This window comes from Sorex fumeus, unplaced genomic scaffold (genome assembly GCF_029834395.1).
Source record: "Sorex fumeus unplaced genomic scaffold, SorFum_2.1 ptg000125l, whole genome shotgun sequence".
Classification (NCBI taxonomy): domain Eukaryota; kingdom Metazoa; phylum Chordata; class Mammalia; order Eulipotyphla; family Soricidae; genus Sorex; species Sorex fumeus.
The window spans coordinates 2431987-2452647 of NW_026606182.1; the positions used below are offsets into that span (position 1 = coordinate 2431987).

The 20661-nt window shown below is 59.2% G+C and overlaps 3 protein-coding genes across 3 annotated transcripts in view; all 3 read left to right on the forward strand.

Annotated features, from left to right (window-relative positions):
- PDXP (pyridoxal phosphatase) overlaps positions 1-19 on the forward strand; it is a 32620-nt gene extending 32601 nt beyond the window's left edge. The window contains exon 3 of the mRNA XM_056137591.1: positions 7-19. The gene's annotated coding sequence lies outside the window, so the exon portion shown is untranslated. The remainder of the gene's footprint in view (positions 1-6) is intronic.
- GGA1 (golgi associated, gamma adaptin ear containing, ARF binding protein 1) overlaps positions 1-20661 on the forward strand; it is a 119471-nt gene that overhangs the window by 64054 nt on the left and 34756 nt on the right. The window lies entirely within an intron of this gene.
- TRIOBP (TRIO and F-actin binding protein) overlaps positions 1-20661 on the forward strand; it is a 59613-nt gene that overhangs the window by 129 nt on the left and 38823 nt on the right. Inside the window, 5 exon segments of the mRNA XM_056137469.1 lie at positions 2022-2182; positions 9362-9504; positions 11795-11981; positions 15246-15393; positions 19431-20661. Of these exon segments, the coding sequence (XP_055993444.1) occupies positions 2022-2182; positions 9362-9504; positions 11795-11981; positions 15246-15393; positions 19431-20661 (1870 nt within the window).

A 20661-nucleotide genomic window follows, 5' to 3' on the forward strand; every position in this document is an offset into this window, starting at 1 on the left:
CCCTCTCGGCAGCTCCCCGGGAAAACCATCGCCTTGGGGATGAAGGCGTCTTGGGGATGATGCTTTTTTTGTATCTGGGATCCGGAAAGAACCGCCCAGGTGGGATGGAATGAATGCGCGCCCCCTTCCCCACGGAGCAGATAACGGCGCAGGGAGATGACATCAGAGACCCCCGAGTCACCAAGGAACCGGCGTGACCCCACCGCGACCACCGTGTGGGCGGAGGCCGGAAGAAACTGCCCTGGCTGCCCCCGGGGAGAATGTGAGATATTCCAGCGCTCAGCTGAGGCTGGTGACCAAAGATCCATCCTCTCAGCATCCTCTGAGATGCTCTGAAGGAAACTCCAGGTGAGGACTGGTGGGAGGTGTGGGGGGAGGCGTGGGTCAATTTAAGGTAAGTGAGTTCAGGACTGTGTCGTGGGGTTCTGTCAGTAAGAAGGTTATTATTTTCTTTCTTTCTTTTTTTTTTCTTTTTGGGTCACACCCGGCGATGCTCAGGGGTTATTCCTAGCTCTGCACTGGGGAATTACTCCTGGTGCTGCTCAAGGGACCATATGGGATGCTGGGAATCGAACCTGGGTCGGCTGCGTGCAAGGCAAATGCCCTACCCGCTGTGCTATCATTCCAGCCCCCAAGAAGGTTATTTTCAAGTCAAGTCGTTTTGCTGCCCCTGGCCCTCCAAGGCCCTGAAGTGTGAGGGAAGGATGGAGACGGGGATCAGGTGAGAGAGAGCACGGGCTTTCTCTTCAGTTGGCCTCAGCCCCTGGGATCTTGGTCGGCTCCCTTTGTCCACAACCCTCGCCTCAACTGAAAAATACCTCTGGCCTCACTCCCAGTGTTTCTTTTCCAGTGGCCCCAGTGCCCTTCCCTCCCACCTCCTGAGGGACACAGTTCTGGATTTGAACCCAGCTCAGCTGCAGGTAGCAGTTATAGGCGCTCAGTGACCTTAGATGGCTTATGTGAAATGGGCAAGAATTTTATGGGCAATACAGGATAAGAGATTCTCTGTGGGTTTTGCTTTTGGACCACACCTGGCACTGCTCAGAGGTTACTCCTGGCTCTGCACTTAGGAACTACTCCTGGCGGTGCTTGGGGGACTCTATGGGGTGCAGCTTGCCAGGCAAATGCCCTAACTGCTGTGCAATCGCTCCAGGGGCCCCAGGAGGCTCTCTTTGGGATGCATTTACTCCTGACTCTGCTCTCAGGGGCCACTCCTGGTGGGACTTGGGGGACCAGGTGGGATGCTGGGGGGTTGAATCCGGGTAAGCCCACTGTGTGCAAAGCAGGCGCCCCACCAGTTGTACTGCTGCTGCTCTGGCCCCTAGAGTGCTTTGTGTGTATGTGTGTGTGTGTGTGTGTGTGTGTGTGTGTGTGTGTGACACCCAGCGATGCTCAGGGCTTACTCTTGGCTTTGCACTCAGGAATCACTCCTGGCAGTGCTTGGGGGACCCTATGGGATGCTGAGGATTGAACCCGGGTCAGCCTCATGGAAGGCAAACATCCTACCCACTGGACTCAAGGGAACTGATTTTAAACGCACACCCAAACCTCCACCGCAGAGAGTCTGAGTGGGTATCCCCGGGCAGGGAACTGACCATGAGCATTTTGCGAGCAGTCCAGTTGATTCAGAACCCACTGAACAGCTTCTGTTTTTGGGGGGTTTCATTTTCGGGTCACACTTGGTGGTGTTCAGGGCTTCCTCCTGGCTTTCCTGGGGGCTCAGGGGACCCTCTGAGGTGACGGGGCTTGAACCCAGGTCAGCCCCACGCAAGACAGGTGCCTGGCCCGCTGTCCTCTCCTTCCAGCCCTGGTAGCAACAACTTCTAGAAAGCACGAGGGAAATGTTTGATGTCATTCATGACATTTGGCACTGCTGCGGAGTGTTTGAGAGTGACTAGATAGACAGGTGACCAAGTGGGTGACAGCCGGACTCCTTGGCTACTTGTGCATCTAGGGGTGAGCTTGGGCTGGGGTGCAGATGGGCTGCCTGCCAGCCCTTGTCCTTCTCCCATTCTTCCCAGGCCCCGCCATCAGGTCACAGAAGCTGCCCGAGACTGACTCAGCCAGCATGGAGCGGGGGGCTGTGCGCGCCCCCTGCGAACACGCTGAGGCTGGAGCGCTGGCCCAGGGCTGCTGCAGAAACCGTGAACTTCCGGAGGAGGCTCATGGAACCGGGAACCAGGTAGGTGGGCTTCTGTGAGCGGTCAGGGGTCTCGGGATGGGGGAGTCCGTCATGGACTGAGCCTGGCTACCTCGCACTGGAACCTGGGCTGACCCTCAGTATCCCTATCTGGACAATGAGGTGGTCGAACCATAGGCATCTTCTTCTCTTGGTTTTATAGTTCCCCACCCCAGCCTCGCCCGCCACACACACACACACACACACACACACACTCACACTCACACACACTCACACACACACTCACATAATCCATGACTTAGCTTTTCAGTTTCTGCGCTGTTTTGGGGGCCCCACCCGGGGGGTGCTGACTCCTGGCTCTGCACCCAGGGATCACTCCTGGTGATGCTCAGGGAACCCGATGTGGTGCCAGGGATCGAATCCTTGTTGGCAACATGCAAGGAAAACTCCATACCCACTGAAATTATCTCCTCAGACTTGTTTCATCGCTTTTAATTTTATTCAGTTATTGATTTTGGTCTTGGCGCCGCACCCGACAGTGCTCAGGGCTTACTTCTGGCACTTGTGCTCAGGGATCACTCCTGGCAGGCTTGGGGGACCCTATGGGATGCTGGGGATCGAATTCAGGCCGGGCGCGTGCAAGGCAAATGCCCCACCTGCTGTACTATCGTTCTAGCCCTGCTCAGTGCTTTTCTTGGGGGACCCTCACTTGGCAGTGCTCTGGGGGTTGATGATGATGGGATGATGGGGATCGAACCTGGGTCAGCAAGGCAAATGCCCCAGCCCACTGTCCAATTGCTCTGGCCCTGTTTATTGCTCTTTTAAATCCCCTTCTCTCTGGAAGGAGCGCAATGGGCTGAGTGCAGGCTTGCCATGCAAGAAGTCTGGGTCCCATCCCCTGGGTCCCATCCCCATCCCATATGGCCCCCTGAGCACTTTGAAGAAGCAAGTCCTGAGCACAGAATCTGGAGTAGCCTGAGAACCTCCAGATATGGCCCCCCACACCCCCCCCCCCCCAAATAACATACTTTCTACTTTTTTTTAATTTATTTTTTTGTTTTTAGGTCACACCTGGCGATGCACAGGGATCACTCCTGACTCATGCACTCAGGAATTACTCCTGGCAGTGCTCGGGGGGACCATTATGGGATGCTGGGAATTGAACCTGGGTCGGCCACATGCAAGGCAAACACCCTACCTGCTGTGCTATCTCGCTCCAGCCCACATACTTTCTAATTTAGGGGTGCACACAAGGGCACATCTAGCTCAGGCGACTCAGGAGTACACAACAGGAACTCAGTTCACTGAGCGCCCTCCCCAGCCAGCACCATCTTTACAGTTACAGTCAAGCAAAGCTTTATGTCACAGCCACAAATAGAAATCAGCTCAGATCCCCGATACAGAAGTATTTTTTTGGGGGGTGGGTCACACCTGGCGATGCTCAGGGGTTCCTCCTGGCTCTGCACTCAGGAATTACTCCTGGCGGTGCTCGGGGGACCCTATGGGATGCTGGGAATCAAACCCAGGTCGGCTGCATGCAAGGCAAATGCCCTCCCGCAACCTCCACACAGAAGTTTCTAGAGAAAAAAGAGCCAGAGCAAATGGTACAGTGTGGAGGGCGCTTGACTTGCACGCGGCAGACCCAGTTTGATCCCTGGCATCCCATAGGATGCAGCATCCCCTCAACACCACCAGGAGTGATTCCTGAGCATCGTCCAATATGGGCCCCAGACGAATAAAAAAAAAAACAAGAGAAAAATGGAAAGGAAATGCTTCAAGCTCTACTGGGGGCCTGAGTTCTTCTGTGAGACTGGGAGGGGGCGGAGGCTGTCGGGGTTCCCCACCCTTGCTGGCCACTTCCTCCTGTGCAGTGATTTATGTGGCCTGAGGCTCAGCCCGACCATCCACCCGGGGCTCCCCGGGTTCCATCACCCGAGGCGCCTCTGTGCCCTGTTTTCCTGGCCAGGACGTGGGCTTTGTCTGAAGTCGCTTGTGACCTCTGGGTCCAGGCAGGCTCGAATTCCGCCCTTGTTTGTCGTCTGTCGCTCTGTGAACTGGGTCACTTGCCCTCTGTCCCCATGGGCGAGACTCCTCACCCAGGTCGTCAGCCCTGCTCTGCGCAACTCGCATTGGGCAAATCGAATGCAACCTGTTCCCTCTCTTCCTCTGGACGTTTCCCTCTGAGCTGTTTTCCTACCTCTCTCCACCGTCCACTACAACTTTTCTGGGCTCGTCCCTAAGGCCAGGGAGCAGATGCTTACAAACCCCCGAGTCCAGGTAAATGACCTTCTTCTTTTTTTTTTTTCTTTTTGGGTCACGCCCACCCAGCGATGCTCAGGGGTTATTCCTGGCTCATGCACTCAGGAATTGCTCCTGGCGGTGCTCGGGGGACCATATGGGATGCTGGGAATCGAACCTGTGTTGGCCATGTTGGCTGCATGCAAGGCAAACTCCCTACCCACCGTGCTATCGCTCCAGCCCTTAAATGACCTTCTTCTAATGGCGGCAAACTGTGTACCACGCTGAGCCCCGTTGATTTCTGGCTGAGACCTTGAACTAACTCACCAGTTCACACCCACTGAACAGGGGGCGGTGGTGGTGGTCTCCCACTATGCCAGGCATTCGGCTAGAGGCTGGGGACACAGTGATAAACAGAGACACAGGCCCGGGATATGGCCCAATAGCAGAGCGTGTGCCTTGATTGTACAAGCCCTGGTCCCGCCCTCAGCCCCGCATACTCACAATCTCACATTACACACAATCCCTGGCTCATGGGACTCAGAGTCTAGACAGGGAATGGAGACGAAGGAACCAATGATGCAGGGTCAGAGGGACAGTGTAAGGGTTGTGGCCCTCGCCTTGCATGCAGTTGATTCTGGTTTGATCCCTGGCTCTGGATGGTTCCTGGAGCGGATCTTGGGCACTGAGTGAGCCAGGAGTAATCCCTGAGCTTGTTGGGGGTGGCCCAACCGCAGCCTCTCCTCAAAAGTAACTAACAGTGCAAATGATGATTTATCATATATGTGGGAGTGTCGTAAGGGAGCTGCAGGTGGTAAGACATTGTAGCTTGAAAGCTGATTGACGGGGACATTGGAATGAGGTGAGGAAGGGAAACAGCTGTGCAAAGGCCCTGTGGCAAGGGAACAGTTGTGCAAAGGCCCTGCGGCAGAAAGGAGGCAGCAGCTTGACTGGAGACAGGCAAGAGAGGTGGAAAAGCATGGAGGATGGGGAGGGGGCTCTTCTGGCCTTTTGGGGGGTCTATGAGAATGCTAAGGACTTCAGACTTTCCCCCCAGAGGCACCAGGAGCACCTGAAGATGGGTACTGGGAAGGGAACCAGGACATCACCCATCAAGGAAATCACCTCCGCCCCCCCCCCCGCTGACAATTTTTTGTTTTTGTCTGTGGGTCACCCCTGGTGGTGCTCAGGGGCCACATGGGGTGCTGAGGATTGGATCCTGGTTGTTCATGAGTGCTGTATCACTGCTTTGCCCCCACCTCCGAAGTTTTGAAGCTGGGAGGCAGATTCGTTGTTTTTTTTTTTTTTGCTTTTTGGGGTCCCACCTGGCGATGCTCAGGGGTTACTCCTGGCTCTGCACTCAGGAATTACCCCTGGCGGTGCTCGGGGGACCCTATGGGATGCTGGGAATTGAACCTGGGTCGGCCGCATGCAAGGAAAACGCCCTCCCCGCTGTGCTATTGCTCCAGTCCCCAGATTCGTATTTTGTCACCCCGACTCTGAGGCCAAGGATGGGGTGCAGGGAATGCTTAGATTGGGGGACCCAGGGATGAAAATGGTGCAGTTCCTCCAACCGGGGGTTGACAGCGGCTTGGAGAGGGACAAGTGGGCTCATGGAGGAGCTAAGGAAGGACTGCCATAGGGCGACGACGCTGAGACAGGTGGTGGAGGTGGGGGGGAGGCGCCTGCTGAGTCCCCGTCCCCCCCCCCCAGTTTCTGGAAGATGAGAGGCGGGGACAGGGGTGGGGGGCAGGGGGGTGTCTCTGGGGCTCACATTGCTCGGAGTCCACAGATCTCAGGTTTTTATTTTATTTTATTTTATTTTGCTTTTTGGGTCACACCCAGCGATGCACGGGGGTTACTCCTGGCTCTGCACTCAGGAATCACTCCTGGCGGTGTTCGGGGGACCCTATGGGATGCTGCGAATCGAACCTGGGTCGGCCACGTGCAAGGCAAACGCCCTACCCGCTGTGCTATCTCTCCAGCCCTAGATCTTCGGTTTTTAAGATTTTTTATTTTTTGGCTTTTTTGGTGACCACACCCAGGAATGCTCAGGGGCCACTCCTGGCTCTGCACTCAGGAATCACTCCTGGCGATGCTCTGGGGACCCTATGGGATGCCGGGGATTGAACCCGGGTCGGCTGCATCTAAGGCGAACGCCCTCCCCACCGGACTATAGCTCCGGCCCCTCCACAGATCTTAAGCGTCCCGGGGTGGGGACAGCGACCAGAGGGCCTTCAGGTTCTGGCGCTGCTGGGGGACTTGGCTCATGGGGAATAGACTCAGAAGGGTGCAGGGAAGAATGCCCTTGGGATGGAGCGCGCCCCTGGGGCCTGAGGAAGGATGTCCCCGCGGCTCGGGGATCCAGCCAAAGCCTCGCGCGCGGTCACTGCCAGTTTGCTAAGGCACCTCCTGGCCCCGGTGGCCGGTTCTTATTATTGCTTGTTTGGGGGCCACAGCCAGAGGTGCTCAGGGCTTACTCCTGACTCTGCGTTCAGGGGTCACCCTTGGCAGGGATCAGGGCACCATATGGGGTCAGCCGTGTGCAAGGCAAGGGCCCTTCTATTGTGCCATCGCTCTGGACGGGGCCCAGTTCTGTCATCTTGTGCTGGTTATTCAGCAATACCTCAGGTGTGTGCGCGTGCGTGCTTGCCTGTGCGCATGCCCGTGCGCGTGCCTGGCTGCGTGTGTGCGTGCATGGACCCGTGTGTGTACGCGCGTGTCTGTCTGCCGCTTACCTGTGTGCGTGCACGTGCCTACCTACCTGGCTGCAGACGTGCGCGTGCCCGTGAGCCTGTGTGGGTGCACATGCCTGTGCGTGCGCGTGCCTGTGCACACGATGCGTGCAAGTGCGGGCCTGCGCGCCTGCCTCTGTGCGTGCGCGTGCCTGTGCGCCCGCTGCATGCAAATATGGGGCTGTTGTGTGCGTGTGTCTGTGCGTGCGCGTGCCTGTGCCCCCGCTGCGTGCAAGTGTGGGCCCGTGTGCGTGCGCGTGCACACCGTGCGCCTGCAGGGCCACACCCAACTCCAGGGTGGCTGACCTAGTAATTATGCAGAAATGCCTTTGGGAGCTCACTAGGACCCTGGATGGACTCTGGGTCTCAGTTGCCCACTGGCTGGGATGGGGGAGGGGTCGACCCTGGAAATGAGGCCACCTTGGCCTGTCAGGGCCTGGTTGGGTGGAGTGGGGGGGGGGGACAGGTGGACGGGTCCTGCTGTGACCAGCCAGCCAGCCTCCCCCCATAATTGGACTTTTTTTTTTTTTTTCTTTTTTGCCTATTTTTGTATTTGAGGGCCTGGTGGTAGAGGGGGGTCTCTTCTCGGCTCTGCTCTTGGGTGGGGGGACCATGCGGGGCGGGGGCCCGCGGGGACCCGCCCTCCAGCGGCGCGCGTGAGCCGTCTTCCCGGTCCGGTCCGGTGCATTTGTCTCGAAGGACACAGAACGCGTCTCCGTGCGTGGGGCGTTCTGCGCCCAAGGCGCGCGACGGACGGTTTCATTATTCATGAGATTTAGGAGGCCGTGGCGGTGAAGCCCTTGACAAACGGCCTGAATTCCCGCGGTCCCGAAGGCGGGCCTGCTCTGAGCCAGCCCCGCCTGGTGGATGAGAAAAGCAGGCCCTGCAGGGGGAGGGGGCGCCGGGGTCACCCAGCGGGGAGGTGCGGCCCCCCCCCCGACAGGAAATCAGAGGCAGGAAGACGGGGAGCCAAGGGTGGGGGACCCCGGGGCAGCTGGGACTTAGACTGGGGGCCGCGGCCGCGTTGGCCGGGACCCCTGGGCCGCGCCCAGCGCGCTGCGCCCTCGTTCCTGCCGCGAGGTCCCCAAGGCCTGGCCAAGGTTCCAGCGGGGCCGAGGATCTGACACCTCCTTGCGCGAGCGCTGATCAGAATCTGGTGCAGGGCAGGGGGCGAAACTGAACCCCACAGGCCTGGGCCGGCGGGGGGGGTGGGGTGGACAGGCGCCCCAGGGCCCCTGCTGGGCGCGCCCCGACCCGCTCACGGTGGCGCGGGAACCCAGAATCGGTGGCCCGACGGGGGTCAGGGGCGCGGGGGAGGCCCGCCGCGGCCTGGGGCTCCCGGGCTCTGGGTTCCGGGGTCCCGGCCCCGCCCCCCCGGCCGGCTCTCAGGTGAGCCCGGCGGATCCGGATCGGGTTCCGTGGTTTCATGTCCTGCATTGTTCTTGGCCGGGCCCGGCTTATGAAACAGTAATGAGGGGCCCCGCGCTCCCCCGCGCGCCCTCTAAGGTTTCCGCTGCCGCGGCCGCCGCCACGGCCCGAGTCAGGACCTGGGAGGGTGGCACAGTGGGGGCTGGAGCCGCAGCCCCCCGGGACGAGGGTGCTGACAGCCACCAGTCGCCGCGGCCGGAGCTGCAGCCCAGGTAACCCGAGAGGAGCCGCCGGGCGCAGGGCGCGGTGCCCCGGGGTGGGGAGGAGGGGGGGACCCGTTCCCCCCGGGTGAACCGCAGCAACCTTCCCCCCAGGGTGGCCGTGCCAAGGCCCCGCCGGGAGCGGGAGCGGGGAGTGTGCCAAGGCCCCGCCCCCACGGGCCTCACCCCGACCTTGGCGCCTAGAAGCCCCCTGAAGCCCCGCAACTGTCTCCTTTCCCCCCAAGATTATAATTTCCAACCCCTGTCCACCTGCCCCCCCCAGGACTCGGCTTCATCCTCCTTCCTCACCCTCCACTCCGGGGCCACAGCTGACCCTTGGGAGGGGGTCACTAACTCATGTGCTCGCCCCCAAGCACACACATACACCTGAGCACACACATGCACCCACACACACATGTGCATATATGCACACACACATACACACACACACACACACAGGTGCATGCCTATACCTTGGCCAGCCCCCAGCACAGGTCCCCAGGGGTGTCTGTGGTGTGGTGGCCTCCGGAGGAGAGTCGCCGTGGGGGAGGGGCCGAGGAGGGCGGGAGCCCCCACGTGGGCCCAGAACTGTCTCCTCTCTCTTGTCGTCTCTGCACCAGGAGCCCAGGAGCCCTCCGAGGCCCGAGGTGCCTTACTGCGACCTGCCCAGCCGCCCGCCTGCCTCTGAGCCCCCCGCGGGGGTCACCATCTCCGGCTGCACAGCTCCAACGGGCCCGGGCCCCCGCTCAGGCACCCCCGAGAGGTAGGTAGCACCCAGCTGAGGTGAGAGGCCGCCCCCTGCCTGCCCCGACCCCGCCTGTGGGCAGCATCTGTCCCGCCGGGACCTGTCAGGGGCTCAGGACACAGATCCCGGGCACAGGCGGCATGGGCATGTTTCGGGCCTGGAACGGCCGGGTGCCCACCTGCACGGGGCATGCCCGCAGCTCGTTTCCCTGCAAAAGGGGCCGGGAGGGGGGTCCTAAGAGTGGGAATGCGGACCTCGTAGGGGTGCCTGGTGCCACAGGGTCCCTTAGCTCCACTGGGAGTGACCCCAGGCACCAGGAAAGGGTCCCAAGGACCTCGGGGCCTGCCCCCGCCCCTCATGCCAGTGCTTTGGTCTCGCTCGCCTTAGGCTCTGGGGTCCTCACCTGCCCGTTGGGGTGACGGTCCCCAAGGGAGTGGCTGGGAGTCTGGGAAGCCGGGCTCTGCGGCGGAAACTCCATCTCTTTCTGGGCTCTGCCCCCTCCGAGGGCAGGAGAGAGGCACGGCCGAGCGCACGCGGCATGCAGGAGGCCCGGGGTCCATCCTCGGCACCTCGTGGCCCCTGAGCACGGAGCCTGGAGCAGTCTACGCCCTGCTGGGTGTGGCCTGAGAAGGGGATGTAAAAAGGAGCAGAATCCGTTCGGCCCTGCTCTGGGAACGGGACTGGGCCAGTCCCGCGATTCGACACGTCATCAAGCCTCAAACCCCAGCCAGCTCTGATGCCAGCCACGGTGCCACGGTTGGGAGTCGGGAGCACTGTGCTCGGGGGCGGGCAGAGGAATATTCCAAACCAGCTTGACCACAGACCACGGTTTCGTCTCAGAGTCGCAGCCATCAGTGCTCAGGGCTTCCTCCGGGCTCTGTGCTCAGGGAGAGATCCCGAGTGGGCCAACGCCCTGCCTGCTGTACTCTCCAGCCGTGACCGTAGACCTCCTTTCGGGGTGTGTGGGGTTTGGACCGTACCCGGTGGTGCTCCCGGATCGCTCCTGACTGTGCTCAGGGGACCATCCGCAGTGCCGTCCCCCCCAGGGCCACCCCCCTCACCTCCTTGGGGGCCCCGCTGTGGGTCTCAGTGTTGGCAACTCTCAGCCCGCCCAGCCTGCAGTCACCCCCGTCCCTCGCGACCACACAGCAACGGCTCCTCTACAGCTGGTTCCCTTGGCATCCAGGCTGGCAGTGCCCTTTCTGCACCTGGAATCCACCTTTCCTGCACAGCTCCCGAGCCCCCCAAAGCTCAGCACAATCCCCTCTTCTTTGTGGTCTGTCACACAGCCCTCCCCTCAGTTCTTGGAGGGCTCTGAGCCTCGGTTTTCTCATCTGTGAAATGGGAACCTTGTGTTGCCTATCAGAGTGAGGCTTTGGAGAGACAGACCCTCCACCCTGCTTGCAATCACATTCCCATTGTGTCTCCACCCAGAGCGAGGGGTGTGTGTGTGTGTGTGTGTGGGAAGGGTATTACCTTAATTCTCACAGCGGCAGGTAGGACGTTTGCCTTGCACGCAGCCAACTCAGCTGGCCCGAGTTCAATTCCTCCGTTCCTCTCAGAGAGCCCAGCAAGCTACCGAGAGTATCTCGCCCGCACGGCAAAGCCTGGCAAGCTCCCTGTGACGTATTCGATATGCCAAACACAGTAACAAGTCTCACAATGGAGATGTTACTGGGCCCGCTTGAGCAAATCGATGAACAACGGGAGGACAGTACTACAGTGTTCGTTACTTTGGTTTTTGTTTGCTTGGGCATTATACCCATTATACTTGGGAATTACTCCTGAAGGTGCTCAGGGGACCCTATGGAATCAAACTTGGGTCAGCCATGTGCAAGGCAAACACCGTCCTGCTATCGCTCTGACCCCAATTCTCTTTATTTATTTATTTATTTATTGCTTTTTGGGTCACACCTGGTGATACATAGGGGTTACTCTGGCTCTGCACTCAGGAATTACTCCTGGCGGTGCTTGGGGGACCACATGGGATGCTGGGAATCGAACCTGGGTCCGACGCATGCAAAGCAAACGCCCTCCCTGCTGTGCTATAGCTCCAGTCTGAGATATGCTTCTTCTTCTTTTTTTTTTTTTTTCTGTTTGGGTCACACCCAGCCATGCACAGAGGGGTTGCTCCTGGCTCTACACTCAGGAATTACCCCTGGCGGTGCTCGGGGCACCATATGGGATGCTGGGAATTGAACTCGGGTCAGCCGCATGCAAGGCAAATGCCCTCCCCACTGTGCTATCACTCTGGCCTGAATCTCATTACTTTAGAGGAGAAACAGTATGGGTCTGTCTCCTGTCTTAGGGACCCAGTGGCCGAGTGCCCCAGCGCCTCTGGAAGCAGAAGCTGGGACCCCGAGTCTGTGCCCTATCTAGAGGGCCTGACCCCGGCCCCGGGGGGCAGCTGGGACCAGGACGAGGACAGTGACTCCACTACCAGTTCCAGCTCTGACGGTGGCGACGCCCCTGATGATACCAGCAACTCCTCTGTGGTGAGTTGGGGCAGGAGGGGGGCATGCGGGTTGCTGACCCTCCGTGCCAGCCCTGGGGTCTCCCTCACCCCTCCAGCCCGGGGCTGAGTCTCTCTCTCCACCAGGATCGGGGCCAGGGGCTTAAGGGGCCGAGGAGGGGCTGAAACAATAGTACAGGCACTGAAGAAGTACAGGGGAGGGCGTCTGCCTAGCATGCAACCCACCCGGTTCCATCCCCGGTGCCTCATCTGGTCCCCTGAGCCCGCCATGAGTGATTCCTGAGTGTGGAGCCAGGAGTCAGCCCTGAGCATCGTCGGGTGTGACCCAAACACCAAGAAAAAAAGCAAAAAGAGACTGTGGAGGCCAAACTGGTGCTTGGAGTCACCCGGACGTGAAGGTTCAGGGTTTCTGCAGGGCTGGCCCCGGTGCTGAGGCTTGGCTGGAAAAATGGAGAAGTTTCCGTCGGTGGGGAGCTCTGTGAGCATCACGGGACAAGGGGGAGGGGGAGTGCTTGGGGAACCGTCTGCAGTGCCAGGCATGGGTCAGGGTCAGGACGGCTGCAGAGCCAAGGACTTACCTTTCTTTTTTTTTCTGCTTTTTGGGTCACACCCGGCGATGCACAGGGCTTACTCCTGGCTCTGCACTCAGGAGTTACTCCTGGCGGTGCTCAGGGGACCATCTGGGATGCTGGGAATCTAACCCGGGTCGGCCGCGTGCAAGGCAAACGCCCTACCCACTGTGCTATTGCTCCAGCCCCAAGGACTTACCTTTCTTCTTCTGGTTTTGGCTTTGGGGCCACACTCAGTGGAACTCGAGCTTATTCTGGACTCTGCACTCAAGGGTCACGCCTGGCGAGGCCCGGCGGACAATACAGAGTGCCAGGGATTGAACTTGGGTCAGCTGCGTGGCCAGCAAGCGCCCTCCCTGCTGTACTTTTCACCAGTCACACGCTCCTCTTGCTGCTTTCAAATCTGAAGATAGTCCAGCGGGGAGGGTGGTTTGCCTTGCACGCAGCCGACCCGGGTTCGATTCCCAGCATCCCATAAGGTCCCCTGAGCTACCGCCAGGAGTGATTCCTGAGTGCAGAGCCAGGAGGAATCCCTGAGTATCGCCAGGGGAGACCCAAAAAGAAAAAAAAAAAGAAATCAGAACTCAGAGTTGAGGGGTGCTGGGCTTGGCATACTGGTGCCCTGGCCCAGACCCCACCAGCCAGAAAAGATGGGACCGGGGGAGCCCTTAGCCTGGGGGATTCCCGGGCCCCATCTCCCAGTGCTGTTGGGGGTGGGAGCACAGCAGGGGGATGCTTGCCTTGAACACAGCCGACCAGGGTTCAATCCCCGGCACCCCCTGGGGTTGATGGTCCCTCGGGACTGATTCCTGAGTGGAGAGCCAGAGGTAACTGGCCCCCTCCTCAAAAAAGTGCTATTGGGGCAGGCCAGAAGAGGCAGGTCAACCTGAGACCCTGAAGGCTTGGGGCACTTGGAATAAACCCCTAGGGAGTGGGCGTGAGCCCCCCAGGTGCCCCCTGCATCTCTGACCTCCAGGTCTTATGCCAGCCCCTTCTGGTGCAGTCACGGTGATCAGGACCCTGGCCCCGACCCACCCCCCTGCATTTGGGATGACTGGGACGCTTCATCTAGGCCAAGGGGTTGGTTTGTTTGTGGCATACCCGGGCTGCTCAGGGCTTACTCCTGGCTCAGGTCAAGGGACCACAGGGGGTGCTGGGTATTGAACCCAGATTGGCCACATGCAAGGCAAACTCCCCCCTGCTCTGTCCTGTCGCTGTGACCCCCGTTTAAGGGCAAGGAAAGGGAGTCTCAGGAGGGAAAGCCACACAGCTGGGCCTGAACCCCGTGTCCCTTGGCCTGGGACTGTAGCTCAGCGGCAGAGCTTATGAGGCCCTGGACTCAATCCCTGGCCCCCCCCAAAATAAAAAAAGCGGGACTGGAGTGATAGCATAGCGGGGAGGGCGTTTGCCTTGCATGCAGCCGACCCGGGTTCGACCCAGGTTCCCAGTATCCCATAGGGTCCCCCGAGCACCACCAGGAGTGATTCCTGAGTGCAGAATCAGGAGGAACCCCTGTGTGTCTCCGGGTGTGACCCCCCACAAAAAAAAAGAAAAAAAAGCAAGGTGGGAGATGGCGCAAAGGCTGAGGAACGTGCCGTGGCCTGGACCCTGGTTCCAATCCCAGCATCCGAGCACGGCAGAGGGCGCCCTCAGCGCTCCGGGCGTGGCCCCTAGGCACAGCGTTTACCAGAGAAGGATCTTTGGATTCTGTGTGTGTGTGTGTGTGTGAGTGTGTGTGTGTGTGTGTATGCGTGTGTGTGTGTGTGTGTGTGTGTTGGGGGGCGGGAAGTCCTATGTTAGTCGGACCCCTTTGGATTAAAACCAATTCCCTTACCAGAGAAGGATCTTTGGATCGTGTGTGTGTGTGTGTGTGTGTGTGTGTGTGTGTGTTGGGGGGCGGGTAGTCCTATGTTAGGACCCCTTTGTATTGAAACCAATTCCCTCTCTGGGTGGGATGAAAGTAAACCCACTTAGCACCGGCCTCAAGCCAAGTACTGGGTACACAGCGGTGCTATTTCTTTTAAAATTTTTTTATTTATATGGGGGCCAGAACGGGTAATGCGTTTGCTTGCACTCCCATGGAGTCCCCCAAGCACTGCCAGGAGTAACCCCTGAGCATCACTGGGTGTGACCTGAAAAGAAAAAAAAGTTTTAATTTATTATTATTTTGGCTTTTTGGATCTCACCTCGCGATGCTCAGGGGTTTCTCCTGATGGGCTTGGGGGCCCATGTGGGATGCCAGGGATTGAACCTGGGCCAGAAGCATGCAAGGCCAATGCCCTCTCTTGCACAATTTTCTTTTTTATAAATTATTTTATTTATTTATTTTTTGCTTTTTGGGTCACACCCGGCAATGCCAGGTTACTCCTGGCTCATGCACTCGGGAATTACTCCTGAGGTGCTTGGGGGACCCTATGGAATGCTGGGAATCAAACCCAGGTCGGCCGCATGCAAGGCAAACACCCTACCCGCCGTGCTATCGCTCCAGCCCCCCTTTTTGTTTTGTTATTCTGGACGCATCCAGGGGTGTTCAGCGATGTCCCGGCGGTGCTTAGGGGACACTGTGTGGTGTGGGGAATCGACCCTGGGTCTTTCCTGCCCGCCGGCAGCTGCACTTCCCTGTCGGTTCCTTTCCCTTCCTCCCATCTGCCCGGTGTGGGCAGCTCAGGCCCCGGGCCCTGTCCTGCCTTTCCGACGTGGGTCCTCCCTTTCCCTAGGGGTGGCAGGAGAGACACGGCTGCGAGCATCTCCCCACCATGATCCCGAGGAAGACGCAGGAGGGGCCCAGAGCAGACAGTGCTCGCCCAGCTGCAGTGCCCGCCCGGTCCCCCGCGGGAGAAGACGCCTCTGGACAGAGGAAGGAGGGTGAGTCCTCGGGCCCCGGGGCGGTGATGGCAGGTGCTCCTCCTCCTGGTGGCCTGAGTCCTGCTCTTTGTCACGGCTTCTAGTGCCTTTGCAGTGGTGCCTCATCTAAGCCAGGGGAACGTTGCTCAGAAAATGGGTGCTTGAGGGGCCAGAGCGATAGCACAGCGAGGAGGGCGTTTGCCTTGCATGCGGCCAACCAGGTTCAATCCCCAGCATCCCATAGAGTCCCCCAAGCACCACCAGGAGTGATTCCTGAGTGCAGAGCCAAGAGGAACCCCTGAATATCGCTGGGTGTGACCCAAAAAATCCATAAAGATAGGGGGCTGGAGAGATAGTACAGCAGGGAGGGCATTTGCCTTGCACGCGGCCGACCCGGGTTCGATTCCCAGCATCCCATATGGTCCCCTGAGCACCGCCAGGAGTAACTCCTGAGTGCAGAGCCAGGAGTAACCCATGAGTATCCCCGGGTGTGACCCAAAAAGCAACAAAAGAAAAAAGAGAAAAAAAGAAGAAGAAGAAGAAGAAGAAAGAGCCAGGGGCTGGAGTGATTCAGTGATAGTAGAGTATTTGACTTGCATGTGGCCAACCCAGGTTCAATCCCCGGCATCCCCCGCATCTCATATGGTCCCCTGAGTACTACCAGAAGTGATTCCTGAGTGCAGAGACAGGAGTAATCCCTGAGCATCGCTGGGTGTGACCTAAAAAAAAGCAAAAAAAAAAAAAAATGCTGACATAGATGGGATGACCTGGAAGTAAAAAGTCTGAGGGGGTGGGGGGCTGGAGCGATAGCACAGTGGGTAGGGTGTTTGCCTTGAACACGGCCTACCTGGGTTCGATCCCTGGCATCCCATAGGGTCCCCTGAGCACCGCCGGAAGTAATTCCTGAGTGCAGAGCCAGGAGTCACCCCTGAGCATCTCTGGGTGTGACCCAAAAAGCAAAAATAAATAAATAAATAAAAGTCTAAGGGGAGGGGCTGGAGAGATCATACAGTGGTTAAGACACTTGTCTTATACAAGGCCTATCTGAGTTTGATCCCTGGCACCCCATACAGTCCCCTGAGCACCACCAGGAGTGATCCCTGTGCAGAGTCAGGGGTAAGCCGTGAGCACAACCAGGTGAGTCCATTCCACACAAAAAAAAAAAGAAAGGCTAAGAAACGAGGCATCAGGCATGGTGGGATGGTGGGAATCCAGGTACTCACAGTCTCTGTTGGACCCTCTCCTGACAGTGACCACAGGCCTGTGGCTGTCCACTCCCGCTGGAAGAGGCCGCAGCTGCCCAGGACTTATGACCCAGGGACCCAGCATGGTCCAATGGTCCATATGCCCAGCTTGGCAGTCAGTGAGGGGGCCTGCCCGGCCTCCCCACACCCCAGGGCCTGAGAGTAAGGGAGGGAAGTGGCCCAAAGGACATCAGGGTGGCGTCCTTCCCAGTAAGAGGTAGCTGGGTGCTGTGACAGGGGCCCTGTAGTGTGTGGCCCCAAAGTGGTGACCGCTATCCCCTGGACAGTGTCAGTCTCCTGCTGTGCCCACGGCAGTGTCATGGGGTGTGGCCAGGGTTTCCCGGTCCTAGCGCTGGTGGGCGGTGGGTGTGGCCCAAAAACAAACAAAAAAAAAAACCAAATAGACCCAGCCAGGACTAGAGAGATAGGAAAGTAAAGAAATCACTGGCCTTGCACACAGCCGACCTGGGTTCAATCCCCAGCACCCCAGAGGGCCCCTTGACCACCACCGGGAGTGGCCCCTGAGGGCAACGCCACGAGTCAGCCCTAAGCACCAAAGGTTTGGCTCAGCAACAACAAAGAAAGGGAGTTTGGGCTCTTCCTTCTCTGGCCACTGGGAGCCTGGAAGGTTCTAGAGGCGGGCAGTGACGCTGCGGGGGCTTACGGTGCCCAACTGGGGCGACAGAGAGACCCCAGGCGTGGGGCTGGGGGGGGCCCACCTCGTGCTCTCTGCGCTGGGCAGAGTCCCCAGGGGCGACGTTCAGTTCCTCCTGCAGAGCCGTCAGGGAACAAGATATTCCGTCTCAGTCTCAGCCCTCAGATCACGCCTCGATTACACGGGGAGGTACCTTGACCAGTCGGCACCGGGCCCAAGAGCCGCCCTGCATGTCAGCCAGGCGCGGGGGACACCGGGGACCCTCCTAGGAGGCACGTGTTCCCCGGCTTCATGGGCTGGTCCTGGGAACGTCAGACAAACCCCAAAGCAGTGGTGAGGTGGGGGCAGGGAGGAGCTGACCCCCTGATTTCTCACGGAAGGGCAGAAAGGGCCAAGAGCTGTTCTCCAGGGAAAGCGGCTGGGGGGAGGTCTCTCCTGGGGGGGCCCCTTGGCACCCCATTCCATTCCATCCCCAGCACTGTAGGTCTGAGTACCATCAGGTGGGGTCCCCAGGGCAACAAACGCGAATGAAGGAGTAAAACTGGAGGTGGGGAGGTGGGGGGGATGGGAGGGCGGTGGGGGCCAGAGCAATAGCACAGCAGAGAGGGCGTTGGCCTTGCACGCGGCCGACCCAGGTTCGAGTCCCAGCATCCCACAGGGTTCCCCGAGCACCGCCAGGAGTAATTCCTGAGTGCAGAGCCAGGAGGAACCCCTGAGCATCGCCAGGTGTGATCCAAAAACCAAAACCAAAACCAAAATCTCGAGACGGGAGATGCGTTCAGAGCGGCCACAGCAGGGAGGGTAGATGCATGTGTGGTCACGGGGAGGACAGGACAGTCCAGGTGGCCACAGGCGGCCACACGGTGGACATGGATGGTCCCGCGAGGAAGGGGTTGTGTTCCTTTGCTTTTGGGTCACACCCAGCGGTGCTCAGGGCAGATTCCTGGCTCTGCGCTCAGGGATCACTCCTGGCAGTGCTGGGGGGGGGCAACTGAGCGCTGGGGATCGAATCAGAGTTGGCCACGTGCAAGGCAAGCACCTTAATAACCCCTGTACTATCTCTCTGGGTTTTTTTTTAAATTAGTGAAACACTATGACGTACACTTGTAGACTTACAATGCTTGGGTTTCAGTTATATAATGATCAGTACCCACCCCTCCACCAGTGCCCATTCTCCACCTCCAATGCTCCCAGCAGCCCTCCCACCCCCACCCCATCCCCCCCACCCCACTCCACCCCACTGTGTGGCAGGGTATTCCCTTTTGCTCTCTCTTTCCTTCAGGGTGTTGTGGTTTGCAATAGAGGTATTGAGTGTCTGGCCCCTAGAGTTTTAAAATGCTCTTTACGTTTTGCTGGGGAGGGGGACACACCCAACGATGCCCAGGGGTTGCTCCTGGCAGTGCTCCCCGAGTCCCGTGGACCATATGGGATGCTGGAGATCGGACCCGCGTCAGTGGCATGCAAGGCTGAGCATCCTCCATCAGTACAATCACTCCAGCCCGAGTTTGGTTTTGTTTTCAGCGGTGCTTTTCAGGGCTTACTCCTGTCTCTGTGCTCAGGGCCCACTCCTGGCAATGAATAGCAGTTGGCCACGTGCAACCCTTACCTGTACTTATCTCTCTGACCTATGATTTTGTTGTTGTTGTTGTTTTGGGACTACACCCAGCAATCATCAGTGAGCAAGGCTTAGCCCTGGCTTAGTGCTCAAGGCTTACTCCTAAGGGACTCAGGGGACCATATGGGATCCCGGGGATCGAACCTGGGTCAGCCGAGTGCAAGGCAAGCCCCCTCCCTCCTGTACTAGGGCTCCAGCCTCATGATTTTCGGGGTTAATTTCTTTTTCTTTTCCTTTTTGGGTCACACATGGCGATGCTCAGGGGTTCCTCCTGGCTCTGCACTCAGGAATTACTCCTGGTGGTGCTCGGGGGACTATATGGGTTGCTGGGGATCGAACCTGGGTCGGCCGCATGCAAGGCAAACGCCCTCCCCGCTGGACTATCACTTCAGCCTCTCCTGATTTTATTTGTAAAGGGAAATAGTTTAACTGAGGGCGGCTAGTTCTGAGGACTCCGTGGGATTCTCCAGGGAGAGAGACGGGAGGGCAGCCGGGCCGGGACCCCTGGACGTCCTCCCTTACGTTGGGCTTCCCCCCTCTCCAGATCCCGGTGGCGGGTGCCGGAGTGCTGGCCAGCGCTGGGCAAAGCTCCGGGGAGAGAGTGGCCACTTCCTGGACCGCCACCGGCCCGCGCTCAGCCCAGCCCCCGGCACGGATGCCCCAGGGGGGCCGCGCAGTGGCACCACCCCGACCCCTGGTCACCGTGGCTCTGCCCACAGGGACACTGTCCCGGCTGCTTCCACACCGCCTGAGGCCCGACCCTCCCCGTGGGACAAGGCCAGGACCTTAGTCACCCCCCAGGAGCCCTCCCGGGCCTCTGCCACCCAGCACAGCCGCCTTGGAGCCCCGTCCCCCTCCAGGGTCGCCCAGAGGGACAACGCCAGAGCCTCCTCCGCCCAGCGCAGCGACTCGCAAGGTTCCTCACCCACCAGAGCCCCCCAACAAGAACATTCTAGAACTTCATCCCTCCAGCAGGAAAACCCTTCAGACCCTTTTCCTCACCCACAGGACAGGCACAGAACAACTTGTAGCCAACAGGACCAGCCCAGAGCCTCCTCACCCCACAGAACCCCTCAAAGGGGAACTTCCAGAACATTCTGTGCCCAACAAGACAGCCTCAGAGCTTCCTCGCCCCACAGAACCCCCCAAAAGGAAAATTCCAGAACATTTGGTGCTCAGCGGGACAACCCCAGAGCCTCATCTCCCAACAGATCCCCCCAGAAGGAAAATTCCAGAACATTCTGTGCCCAGCGGGACAACCTCAGAGCCTCATCTCCCAACAGATGCCCCCAAAAGGAAAATTCCAGAACATTCTGTGCCCAACGGGATAACCCCAGCACTTCTTCACCCATCAGAAGCCCCCAAAAGGAAAACTCCAGAACATTCTGTGCCCAGCGGGACAACCCCAGCACCTCCTCGCCTAACAAGTCCCCCCAGAAGGAAAACTCCAGAACATTCTGTGCCCAGCGGGACAACCCCAGCACCTCCTCGCCTAACAAGTCCCCCCAGAAGGAAAACTCCAGAACATTCTGTGCCCAGCGGGACAACCCCAGAGCCTCGTCTCCCACCAGAACCCCCCAGCGGGACAACCCAAGGACTTGTGCCCCGCAGAGCAGCCCCAGGAGCTCCTCGACCTCACGGGACGCCCCCAGACCCTCCTGCGGCCAGCGGGGTAACGGCCGGCCCTCGCCCACCCCCCGGGAGCCCCCGCCGGCCTCTCCCCCGGGGAGGGACAACCCGGGGGCCTCCCCGCCCGGCCGACCCCGCCGGGGCGC